Genomic DNA, 11,960 nt, shown 5'->3' on the forward strand with positions numbered 1-11,960 from the left:
CAATTAATCAATCCTCTGAATCACTTTTCATTTCATTTTATTTTTTTCTACTATAAGTCAGTTCACTTTACTTTCTTTCCCCAAAAGGAGTCATGAAGTTCTAATTCTATTTAGGCAAACTGGTAATATTTGGCATATCAGTAATAAGGACACAACTGAGCAGCTAATAAAATAAATGAATAAACAGATTCACAGACAAGCGTAATCTAGAAAACAGTAAATAGTTATTTCTGAGGATTTAGGCTGATTAATTTGTTTTACGTACGCAAATATCTTTTTTTTGTCTGTTTGTATAGAGACTTTAAATTTGGGATTATCTAGTTTTAACATAAACCACGTAATACTCTGAATGCAGTGTATGTTAGTTAGTTAAACATATAACAGGTAACTACTGTGTTTCATTAGCACATTTTAACTGTTTGTTTATACACTTTAGCTTGTGCTTGTTACCCATCTATTTGTATGTATTTTTAAATAGAGATTTGATTTTAATATGACTAGAATATACTTGGATAGTAAAACAACATTTCTCACATAGTTAGTATTATTGTCAAATATTGGTCATATTTTTTTCTTTGAAACTGACGAAGTAGTCCTTTGAATGTGGTTCAAATTATTATAAGGCCTACGAATGATTGCGTTTTATTACAGCTACTACTTACACTGATGCGACTACCACTAGAGATATTTTAAATAAAATCCTTCTGAGAATTTTAAAACAGTAAACTAGGTAGAGATACAAAATTAACTGACCTAATTTTGGGTCTACAGACGTTTTAATCATTTATTTTCAAAAAAAACTTCTATTAATACAGTGTGTTGTGTCCCCATGACCATTAAAATGATTTTATTTTATCATTTTATCCATAGAAAATTAAGTAAAAACTAAACTTAACTTAATATAACTGTACAAATAAGTGTTCTCAGACAAGATGCCCACGGGGACTTTACTATATAATTGTATTAAATTATTAATTTTAATTTTGCTAATCCTGCCGGTCAGCCAATATTTTCCCGCCACGTTGTGTAACTTTGCCAATGGCGCCATCTTGCGGATTACATAGCGAATGACGCTTTATGCGAGCGACTCCCCTACGTCACAAGTATGCGCCAGTCTCTCTAATCTCGACAACGTGAAGAAAACATGGGAGTCAGTTTTCCTTCTGACAGGTAGTTTCTTCTTTCTGAGGTCCTCGCGTCACTTAAACCGACGTTTGAGAGTCAGAGTATCATTTTCAAGCTTACTGGGAGCTGCAGAGCGCGAGGCCGTTCAAAAGTCACGTGAACCGAGCTTTTTTTGCGGGTGTTTTGCTAGCAGCATGGACAACTCCGAGGAAAGTGCCATTGAGCTCCACGGAGATGAGGAAATTATTGAAGTCATCGACCTGAACGACACGGAGCCTGGCCCAGGTGGGTCTCGGCAGCACCTGTCTCGTCTCCTCTCCCGTGACAGGCGGGGCAAGAGCAGAGATAGATCAGGTGACCGTCGTGCGCTGTGCTTTTTCTCTCGTAGATGATTTGGCTGATGACTTGGAGGACGTCGACTTCGATGACGCTGGAAACGCAGGTGATGACAATGACGGCTGGGAGACTGAGGACGAGATGGAGGCTGAGGCAGAGCAGGACGACAGCGATCTCACCTTCTCCAAACACACCGGTGAAAACCTCCCTCGTGTCTCTGCTGCTGCTCTCTGATTGCTCCTGGCTGCTTAAGGTTTAAAAAGGTCTGACCCTTTTTTTTTTTCTGCCCAGGCTCGGTGTTCTGTGTGAGTTTGGACCCAGCGACCAACAACTTGGCTGTGAGCGGAGGGGAGGATGATAAGGCCTATGTTTGGAGGGTGAGCGATGGGGAAGTTCTGCTGGAGTGCACAGGTGAGTGTAGAGCTCAGAGGGTTGGATGATTTAGGGAAATCACTGTAGTGAGCTGGCACTAAAGACAAAGGTGGTTGTTTAGGCAGGGGGTAGATTGGGGGTGATCACATAAAGCTTTCTACCATGGCAATTAAAACATAAGCACCAGCACAGTATGGTTAAAATCACAAAATGTGCGAGTTTAGTTACAGTGTGATTTGGCTTCATTTGTGGACGCAGGTGAGGAGCAAACATGGGTGTCTTTACAAAAACTCTTCCTGCTTTTCCAGACTTAAACACAATCCTGGTATTCTCAGATAAAGCAAAAACAAAAGAAAATGACAAAAAACGGGGTAATTAGCATTTCCAATTACTCTGGGAAATAGATGCCTATTTCCCAGAGTTGGGGCTGGCTGTGGCTCAGAAGGGTGAACAGGTTCTGGTCCAAGCTTCCTTGGTCAAGATACTGAACCCAAAGCTGCTGCTGGTGCATCCATCAGAGTGTGAGTGAAAGAAAATCCTCAAAGGCACAGACTGAAGCTCTGTATGAATGTGTGTGAATGGCTCAATGTGGCTTTGTGTGCTCTTCTAAAGTAGAAACGCACTAGTGCATTTATTTGCATAGCGTGAGCACTGTGTTGACATCAACCATGTGTGAAATGTGTCCACGCAAGCATTTTCAGATTGTTTACATAAAGATGTGGACACACTGTGATGCCAAGTATCTTTTCTGTCGACCTCAAGCAAAACAGGAAAAAAAAAATCATCATGCTCTTTGCCCTCTGTGCCTACACAGGTCACAAGGACTCAGTGACGTGTGCCATGTTCAGCCATGACTCCTCCCTGGTGGCATCCGGAGACATGAGCGGCTTGATTAAAGTCTGGAAAGTAGAAACTAAAGAGGAGATCTGGTCCTTTGAAGTGGGAGATCTGGAGGTAAGAGTGTGTGCGTGTGTGCGTGTGTGTGTGTGTGTGTGTGTGTATAATAGCTGTTGCTTTCTATCTCAGTGGCTGGAGTGGCATCCCTGTGCTCCAGTGCTGCTAGCAGGAACGAATGATGGCAACGTGTGGATGTGGAAGATCCCCGCAGGAGACTGTAAAACCTTCCAGAGTTCGGCCTGTCAGGCCACCAGCGGCAAAGTCCTCCCCGATGGTGAGAGATGGGATACAAAAAGTCACCCCACACAGTACCCCCAAAAACCTGCCCACTTTTAACCACAGTTAGAAAATTCTGTGTGAAAGCAGCTCATGCCGTTATTTTGTATGCTATAATTTTATGGATGTGGTTTTACATGGATGAAACTGTCATTTTGTGCACTGTTTTACCTTTAATGCCCCTCAGTCCTCAAAAGTCTTGTAATATATATATTTTCTCCTCCAGGTAAACGGGCTGTGGTGGGTTATGAGGATGGAACAGTACGCGTGTGGGACTTGAAGCAGGGAAATGCTATCCACGTCATTAAAGGTGGGTCTCACACATGGTTTCTTTTTATTATTAAGGTGATTTGTGAGTTTAATAAATAAGAAAACATATTAAGTTATATCTTGATTATAGGAAATTGATGGCCAGATGACGGAGGTGTGTTTATGAAAGAAGGTGTGTTATTGTTAGGGATGGGTATCGTTTAGGTTTTATCGATACCAGTACCAAACCGGTACTTTTGAAACGGTGCCGGTGCTTAAACGGTGCTCGAACCGGTGCTTAAAGAATGGAGAACACCAGCTTTGTCCAAAAACCTCTCATGTTCAGCTGTTTTTTTGTAAAAAGATAACAATGTTAGCTTTTTCTGCAGCTATAGGGCATATATGGTATCACTCTTGGCTGGAAGCAGCTTAAACAATGGAAAAAACACAAACTTTGTCCAAAAACCTCTCATGTTTAGCTGTTTCCCACTTTTTCTTTGGTCATTTTAGCCTTTTAGTCCAGGGTGAAGGGAGCATCTGCCATCAAACAAGAAGACAGCTGCATGTAACTACGACGGTGTTTGCTAGTTCACCTTACATGCATTAATGTAATAACGTGGTTAGCCTACTCAACGTAAATTACACACGAACAACATTAAGCTACTCACGCAGAGAAGAACAGCTGCTGCTGCCATCATCATCCGTCATCATTCCTGCTACACTGGCAGGGCTAGGGGCCAGGACTCTCCTCTTCGGGTTTTTGGGGGCTGTTGCTAACTCCGGGTCCGATAACAGGCACCACACCCGCAGTAGATGTGCTCGGTGTGAGGTCTCGCAGCAAGCTATCAAATACGGTGCATTTCTCAGCTTTTAAAAAAACGCTATGCGTCACCAGGTGTTTCATCAGATTCGAGGTGTTACCTCCTTTGCACAGTATCACCTTAAAGCACTTGTTGCAGGCTGCTGAGTTTGCATCTTTTGCTGTGAAGTACAGCCAGACTTTGACCGCTTCGCTTTGGGCGTTTTTAATCTGTAGCTCTGCTCTAAAAGAACGTACGTACCTGGACCCGCCTACTACGCTCGCAAAGGTAAAATGATTGGCTAGAATCTGAAGTGTATGACATCTCAGGAAAATAAAGCACCAAAATGTGCGCTGCTTTTCGGTCTGGTTACTACCGTTTATGTCAGAACCGGTACCCATCCCTAGTTATTGTGCATGTCATGGTGCTGTTATGACTCCAGGGGGAGATGCAGCTGCCTTTAGTTTAATAGTGTAGATTCTGCATGAAAGGAGTCTCGGTGCTCTTTCCCACATTAAAGTTATATATAAACAGATGAAAAGCAATAAAAGTAGCAGAGCATAATACAGATTTGTTGAGTTATGGCTCAATAAAAAGAAACAGCAAAACTAAGGTCTTCTGTAAATAAATTTGTAGCTCGTATTTGGAGAAAGTTGTTTAACATGTGTAAACAGTTGTAAACGACTAGGATGAGCAGCAGCAGTAAATGTTGATCATAATTCTTGGTTTAAAACAACAGTACTGTGTGAAAGTCTTGAGCCATCCCGCACTTCTTTATCTTCTTTCAAGCAGCCAGACTTTCTTGTCATTTGTCTTGAGCAATAGTTTTCCTCTTTCAAAGTTTTTCTTTGGACATTGCCTTTTTTTCCTCACTCATTTTCAGTCCAGTCTTTGTCCCTGTCAAGAAGAATTTTTCCAAGCCCCTCATCACTGAATGATTCAAACATTAAAAAAAACACAGCTCACGCAAGGGATGAACCAGCAATGTGTCGACCAGTTCTACACGTCCTTTATCTTTAGTCACTTTGTTACTAGCAGTGTCTCACAGAAAGGCATCGGTTGTTTTATATCTGTGCCAAAGATGATAAAGCTGGAGACAAACATAAAATAGCAGTTTTTGCGCCAACAAGGCGATTCCCAAAGAGCTATTAGGCGACTGTTTGGTACATCTCAGCATGGTGTGCAGTGTGTCCTATAAATTTAAGAAGACTTGCCAAGTGGAGGATAGAAAGAAAAATCATCTACAGCAGATAAGCAGCATGTGGAAGTCAAGAAAGTGAACGTGAGAGAAGTGGCAGGTCTTATAGAGTGAGGCATCCAAAAGGACATCAGGCCAAAGATACAGCAGTGAGTGTCTGCAGCCGTCTGTGAAACACGGTAGAGGCCGTCTCATGGTTTGGGCTGCATTTGCATTTCTATCTTGAAAGCCTCTTTTTGCCAAGAACTTCATTTTCCAGCATGGCAGTGATCCCAAACATGGCAGTGCAGTAAAACCATACCTGTGTAGAAAAACGCATAGTGGAATACTATCAGTCATGGATTGGCCTCCCCAGAGCCTGGACATCAACATTATTGAAGCAGTGTGGGATCATGTTGACACAGAACAGATTGTTTTTACCGGTTTCGTTTTTCTTTTTCTTCTAGCAGAATATACAGAAGTGAGCGGTGCTTCAAGACTTTTACTGAGATGCATGTAGTTTATGCTGTTTGTCTCCTAACAGGGCAGGATGGACACCAGGGGGCGCTAACCTGCCTGGCTTGCAATAAGGACGGCTCTCTGATGCTGACAGGTTCAGTGGACGGCTGTGCAAAGCTCATCAACATCACCACGGGAAAGGTGGGTGCCACAGCCAACCAATACCAAGCAGGCAGGAAGTGTAGTGAAGCAGATGCTTCCTGTGTCTGACCTACGTGTCTGTGTGAAGGTGGTCGGCGCGTTCTCTGTGGAGGGAGGCAAAGGAAAAGGCTCAAAAGATGAAGAGGAATCGAACTCCGTGGAATCTGTGGGATTCTGCAACATGTGAGTGGGCTGCACACTCACAGTAATACAGAAACATATCAGAGCCTCAGCTCCTCCTCAACCGTTTCACTGTTGTCGCCCTTTCCAGCCTGCCGCTCATCGCTGTCGCGTACTTGGACGGGACTCTGGCCATATATGATCTCTCCACGCAAGCCCTGAGGCACAGATGCCGCCATGAGGTGAGAAGCGGCAGACAGCGGGACAGTTTGTGCACGTTTAGTCTGGTCCCGCCTGTGTTCACACTGGTTTATGCTCTGTGTATTGTGGGGAGGCTTTGCAGTCATATCAGAAATCCTCCCAGGGTTAGGGAGGTTTGTTTGAAGGGATGTTGCTTGTGTGCAGATAATGTGACAGAGAACATTCAGTCAGGAAGTCATTCTTTGACAGTTTACCGAAAAAGGAGCTAAAAACATCAACTCTCTTTCCTCCAGCCTGTAATAAGCATTTACTCATTATGTTACTTTAAAACTGATGTTGGTGTCGCCTTTGCCTGTTTTTCATCGCTCTTTGTGTTCCTCCAGGCTGGCATCGTTCACCTGCAGTGGGAACAGTCTTCTTCTGTGGTGTCCACCTGCAGTTTAGACGGCGCGCTGCGCTTATGGGACGCTCGTTCAGGCAACATGGTGGCTGAGTACAAGGGCCACACCGCAGAGATCCTGGACTTCACCATGAACAGGTATGATTCCACAGCACACCGCCAGGACTGTGTGCCCTGCTCAAGGGCACTTAAGTGCATTAGAAATTAGGGATGTGCAGAAGTAGTCTTTCACTGGGAGGCACCAGAAAAGCTAGTTATTCTTATTTTGTGAATGCAGAACACAATTTCTGGCTGTGAGAAAGTATTTCCCCTTCCTGATTTAGTTTTATTCTTTTCTCTTTTTTGCATATTTGTCACACTTACATGTTTCAGATCATTAAAAAAATTGTTTATGAGTCAAAAATAACTCTGACAAAGTGCAGTAGGCTAAAATATCTCAAAGAACAACACATCAAGCTACAATCCAGAGAAACAGCTGAGAAACAAAGTAATTTACCTCTCAGTCTGGAAAGGGTCATACATTTCTAAGGCTTTGAGGCTCCACTGAAACACAGAGAGAACCATTATCCACAAATGGAGAAAGCCTGGAACAGCAGTGAACCTTCCCAGGAAAGGCCGACCTACCAAAGCTACTCCAAGAGCACATCAACGACTCATCCACGAGGTCACAGAAGAGCCCAGAACAACATCTAAAGAACTGCAGGCCTCACTTGTCACGATTGAGGTCAGTTCATGATTAAACAATAAGAAGAAGACTGGATAAAAATGGCTGCTTCACTGGTTCAGGACGACTTGCCGTAATTGATGCAACCATGAATTCTGCTCTCTACCAGAAAATCCTGAAGGATGAACTGGGCCATTGGGTCATGCTCTGAAGCTCAAGTTTACTGAAGGGTCGTTGTTGCACTCATGTTACGCAGCAGAACAATGATGTGAAGCACAGCAGCTCGTCTGCATCTGAATGGCTCAACGAAAAAGCCAGAATGAAGGTTTTGGAGTGGAATCGAAGTCTGGACTTAAATCACACTGAGATGCTTTGGCATGACCTTAACCGTTCGTGCTCGTAAACCCTGCAGTCTGGCTGAATTTAAACAAGTTCACAGATGAGTGGGCCAAAATTCTTCCACAGTGATCTGAAAGACTTGCCAGTTATTGCAAATGCTTGCTGCCGGGCACGTACTTATTCACACAGGACCAGGTAGGTATGGGTATTTTTTCCCCTTTAATAAATGATATAATTTCAAAACTGCATTTTGTATTTACTCATGCTGTCTTTGTGTAATATTAAATTGACACGTGTAGACTTTCAGCTTTCATTTAAGGGTATACACATTCAAATTAGATGAAAAGTTTCAGCTCCTTAACGTGTGCCACCCTCTTTTTAAAGGGACCAAAGTAACTGGAAAATTGACTTGAATGCTATTTCATGGGCAGTGGTGCTTGCATTTGAAAGATTTTGCTGCAAACAGACAACATGAGATCAAATGAGCTCTGCATGCAGGTAAAACAAGCCATCCTGCAAAAACAAAACAAAAAACATCTGAGAAATTGCTGCAATATTAGCAGTGCCGAAATCAGTTTGTTACATCCTGAGATAGCAAGAAAGCACTGGTGAACTCAGCAAAGACCTGGATGTCCAACAGTAATGGGTGATCACAGAATCATTTCCATGGTGGAAAGAAACCTCTTCACAACAGCCCACCAAGTGAACAACACTCTCCAGGAGGCAGGCGTATCCAAGTCTACTGTAAAGAGAGAAGACTGCATGAAAGTAAATACAGAGGATTCACTGCAAGGTGCAAGAAGCTCATGATGCAAGAATAGAAGGCCTAGATTTGACTCCCCTAAAAAACCATCTAAGGCCAGCACAGTTTGGGAAAACCAAGAAAAGCTCTACCAGAATGATGGCAGAAAAAAGTATGGAGAGGGTGTGGAACAGCTCATGATCCAAAGCACACCACATCATCTGTAAAACTCTGTTCTGGGAATTTCCCACCCTCCCACTGCATGCTGATGTTTTTGATGCTGCTCTTCTCCACTCTGGTTCTCCCTGTGGAAATCCAGAGGTGAAAAGAGCAGCAGCAGCAGAAAGACCCCACAGCACACAGCTGACGTCATTGATGACAGATTGTACACAGCAGGAGGAGCAGATGAGGTGGTTTGTAAAGCTACTTGAAGATGCATATCAAATTACATCACGAGTCCCCCATATGAGGTTTTCCAGTTAAAAGCACTGAGATGAGCTTCAGCTCCAGGATTACACATGAGTGTGAGTTTGAGCTGCTTGAACGACTGCTGTCCCTGGCATTAAAACAACAACAACAAAACAAACCAGTCTCCTGCATACAGCCTGGTTATGAGGATAATCGGCCCGAGTCTGCCTCCGCATGCTTTTTTCTTTTTTTCTCGTTGCAACACAAAACTTTGTTAAATCACTGAACTATTTATAATAAAAATCCATGTGAACTCAGCCTACTGTGAGCAGGGTTCAAGTAAATATTTACTCTTTGTTTCCACTGTCTCTTAATCACATCCTGGCTGTCCTCGTGTCTCCGCAGGGAAGCCACTCTTGCTGTAACCGCTTCAGGAGACAACCAGGTGAAAGTCTTCTGCCTCCAAAGACCCGATCGGTAAAAGTCGAGACAAAAGACAAATCAAAGAGAAGAGAGAATATTTTAGGAGATGAGACTTTGTCCCCGTTCACTTTTCTCCTCAGGATGTTAAAATGCTCTCTTGTGTGCTCCTGAATGATTCTAATCTGGTTTTTGTTGTAGGACTGTAGCAACCAAAAGATTGTTACTTCTTTTGTATTTTGTTCTTTTGTCCTCATAGCACTTGATGTTTGCTTCATGGGCAGATATTTAAGCCTCTTCAAGTAACTCTGAGATTCTTTAAAACAAAATGTTTCTCACTATTTTTGTCCCAGAACACTTGTCAGTGATAAGAAAGTCAAAGCGTTGATGCATCATAGTATCCTGCCTCTGACATCCGCTGTTATGTTCTGTCCTCCAAATGAATTTAGAGATCAAACGACACAAAAAAGAGGATGATGTGTGTGTGTCGTCTCAGCTCTCAAACACAGATTTTTTTTTTTTAATGTAAACTGAACTGTAAATACAAAAAATAAATAATATACTTTCTTCTTGGTAGCACTTAGAACTTGTTTCTTGTGTTTGCTCCAAACTTAGTTCAAGTTTCTTACATTTATCAGTGATGACGAGCTGCATGATGAAGCATGAGGTCATTTTGATGGGAAAGCCTGCGACTTACTGTAACTTCTTTTAGTTCAAGTGGTCTCTTTGGTCTCTAGTTGGTTCAGTTTCATCTTACATCTGTTTTATCTCGAAATCAGATTTAAAAAAGAGGAGGATGTGAGTCAGTCTGAACGAGTCACAGCGCCCAGTGAAAGCAGATTTCCCCCAAACTGCAGCTTAGATACTCCGATTTAAAATAAAAGCAGAAAACTTGACTTTGAAAAGCCAAAATAATTTAGTTGTTTGAAGTTTAAAAACAGATTGGATAAAAGTTTAATATCACCTAGGAGCCTTAAATCCTTCTGTCTGCAATTCATTTTGTAAATAAACTTAACTTTAACATTAATCATGTCTATTGAACACTAATCTACTACTGTGCAAAAGTCTCACGCCGCCCCTTGTATTTAAAATATTTTGCCACCAATCAGCTAGACTGACTTATTAGTTTTCACCTTCCAGCCAAAGAAGGCTGACAGGGTGTTACTGTCACTCCACCAGACAGGCAGGTGGGTGACGTGGACGCTCAAGTTTATGAATGCAAACTCAAACAGGGAGTGGTTTGTTTTTTTTGTTTTTTTTCGTCCAAGCTTTTTATGGCTGATCTATGAATCCTTAATAAAAAAGGTGCATAACTCAAAGGATGACCTTTGAGTTATGCACTTGCGCAAGAATTTTAAAGATCCATTATCTCTGAGTACTTTGTTACCAGCAGGCTGTTCCAAAAACACACCATTTTTCCCCAGTTTCTTCAGTTGAGTCTGAAAATCCCGTAGATAATACAGTTTGACAGGTAAAGTACTTTTTCACACCAACAATGTAAATCCCAAACAGCTATTAGCTGAAAACTTGGTGTATCTCAGCATGGTGTGCAACGTCTCCTTAATTTTTTAAGGAGACATTAGAGGACAAAAGCAGGCAGAAAAATCTACAGCAGATGAACAGCGCTGGATCTGAACGTCATGACCTCAAGAAATGGGAAAAGAATCCAGCAAAGACCTGAAAGATGCATGTGGACCTTCAGCTCATGCATCTGCTGTTCACCGAAGCCTCATCAGAAATGGTCTCAGTGGAAGGGTGGCTGTCAAGAAGCCATCCTTAATGAAGGGAAACAGGAAGAAAAGACTGAGGTGTCCGTGGTGGAGTCATGAATCCAAAATTTACAGTTTTGGTTCAAATGGTGAACAAAGGTCAGGAGAGCAGGACAACAGTGAGTGTCTATAGCCATGTGTAGGACACGGTGGAGGCTCTGTCATGGCTTGGGGCTGCACTTCAGCCAATGGTGTTGAAGATCTTGTGAAAACTGATGAAATTATGAAGAAAAGTAATGTCAGATATTGATCAATCATACGATACCATCTGGAAGGTATCTTTTTTTTTTTTTTTGGTACTGCAACGATCCCAAACACACTGCCAATACATTAAAAGCATATCTGAATAGATAAAAACACAGTAAGTCAAGGATGGTCCTCCCCAGAGCTTGGACTTCAGTATTATTGAGACAGTATGGGATCATCTTGGCAGCTATTTCCAGTGGAAGACACAGCTGGATGACAACAACAGGGCTAAGGTCCAGTGGGACTTTAAGGTGCAGTCAAGACAGATAAGCAGCTGCTGGCCACCATAAAGACATAATGGTGGTTGACAAAGAGCAGAAGAAGAATGAGGTCAAGAAAACGACTACACCAGGGACTGAAGGAAAAACTTGAACAGGTAAAGGTAAAGTCCAAAGTGGTTGCAGTGGTAAGAGAAGTGTCAGCAGTGTTGCATGAAAAAAACAAAAAAGAAAAGCTCAGTTTAGTTTATGTGAAAGTTCTTGTAATAATTAAATTTCAGTGAAACAAGTGGCTGGTTTTCAGGCACTTTAGTAGCCTGAACCATATTTTTCACAATCAGGAAACACATTATTAGCTGACCAGTCTCTCTGTTGCTTATTAAAATAGAAAGCCAGTTTGACCTTATGTGTTTACATTAGTGTGAGACAGAGGTCTATTACACACAAAGGTCGTGAGGTTGTACTGCATTGTTGCATCTGCTAGAAAGTAGGGTTAAAGGACTCAGTGTGCAATCACGTATTCATGAGAAAAAGATTCAGG

The 11,960-nt window shown here is 42.3% G+C and overlaps 1 protein-coding gene across 1 annotated transcript; it reads left to right on the plus strand.

Moving 5' to 3' along the window:
* The first annotated feature begins 1,093 nt into the window (after window positions 1–1,093).
* Window positions 1,094–9,762, plus strand: aamp (angio-associated, migratory cell protein). The gene is made up of 11 exons (XM_084922155.1): window positions 1,094–1,410; window positions 1,514–1,657; window positions 1,753–1,872; window positions 2,648–2,787; window positions 2,860–3,004; window positions 3,233–3,316; window positions 5,777–5,892; window positions 5,981–6,075; window positions 6,164–6,254; window positions 6,597–6,751; window positions 9,172–9,762. The coding sequence occupies exons 1-11, from the start codon at window positions 1,320–1,322 to the stop codon at window positions 9,245–9,247; spliced, it is 1,257 nt and encodes a 418-aa protein (XP_084778281.1). The 5' UTR covers window positions 1,094–1,319; the 3' UTR covers window positions 9,248–9,762.
* The last annotated feature ends 2,198 nt before the right edge of the window (window positions 9,763–11,960 follow it).

The sequence above is a fragment of the Perissodus microlepis genome, chromosome 23 (genome assembly GCF_051167445.1).
Source record: "Perissodus microlepis isolate ML-2025 ecotype Zambia chromosome 23, ASM5116744v1, whole genome shotgun sequence".
NCBI lineage: Eukaryota > Metazoa > Chordata > Actinopteri > Cichliformes > Cichlidae > Perissodus > Perissodus microlepis.

What these genes read in the sequence shown, in the direction of transcription:
- aamp (XM_084922155.1), top strand. Translation starts at nt 1,320, where the DNA reads ATGGACAACTCCGAGGAAAGTGCCATTGAGCTCCACGGAGATGAGGAA. An exon ending in TTGAAGTGGGAGATCTGGAG is followed by an intron (nt 2,788 to 2,859) that starts GTAAGAGTGTGT and finishes TTTCTATCTCAG; the next exon opens with TGGCTGGAGTGGCATCCCTG. An exon ending in CTGGACTTCACCATGAACAG is followed by an intron (nt 6,752 to 9,171) that starts GTATGATTCCAC and finishes GTGTCTCCGCAG; the next exon opens with GGAAGCCACTCTTGCTGTAA.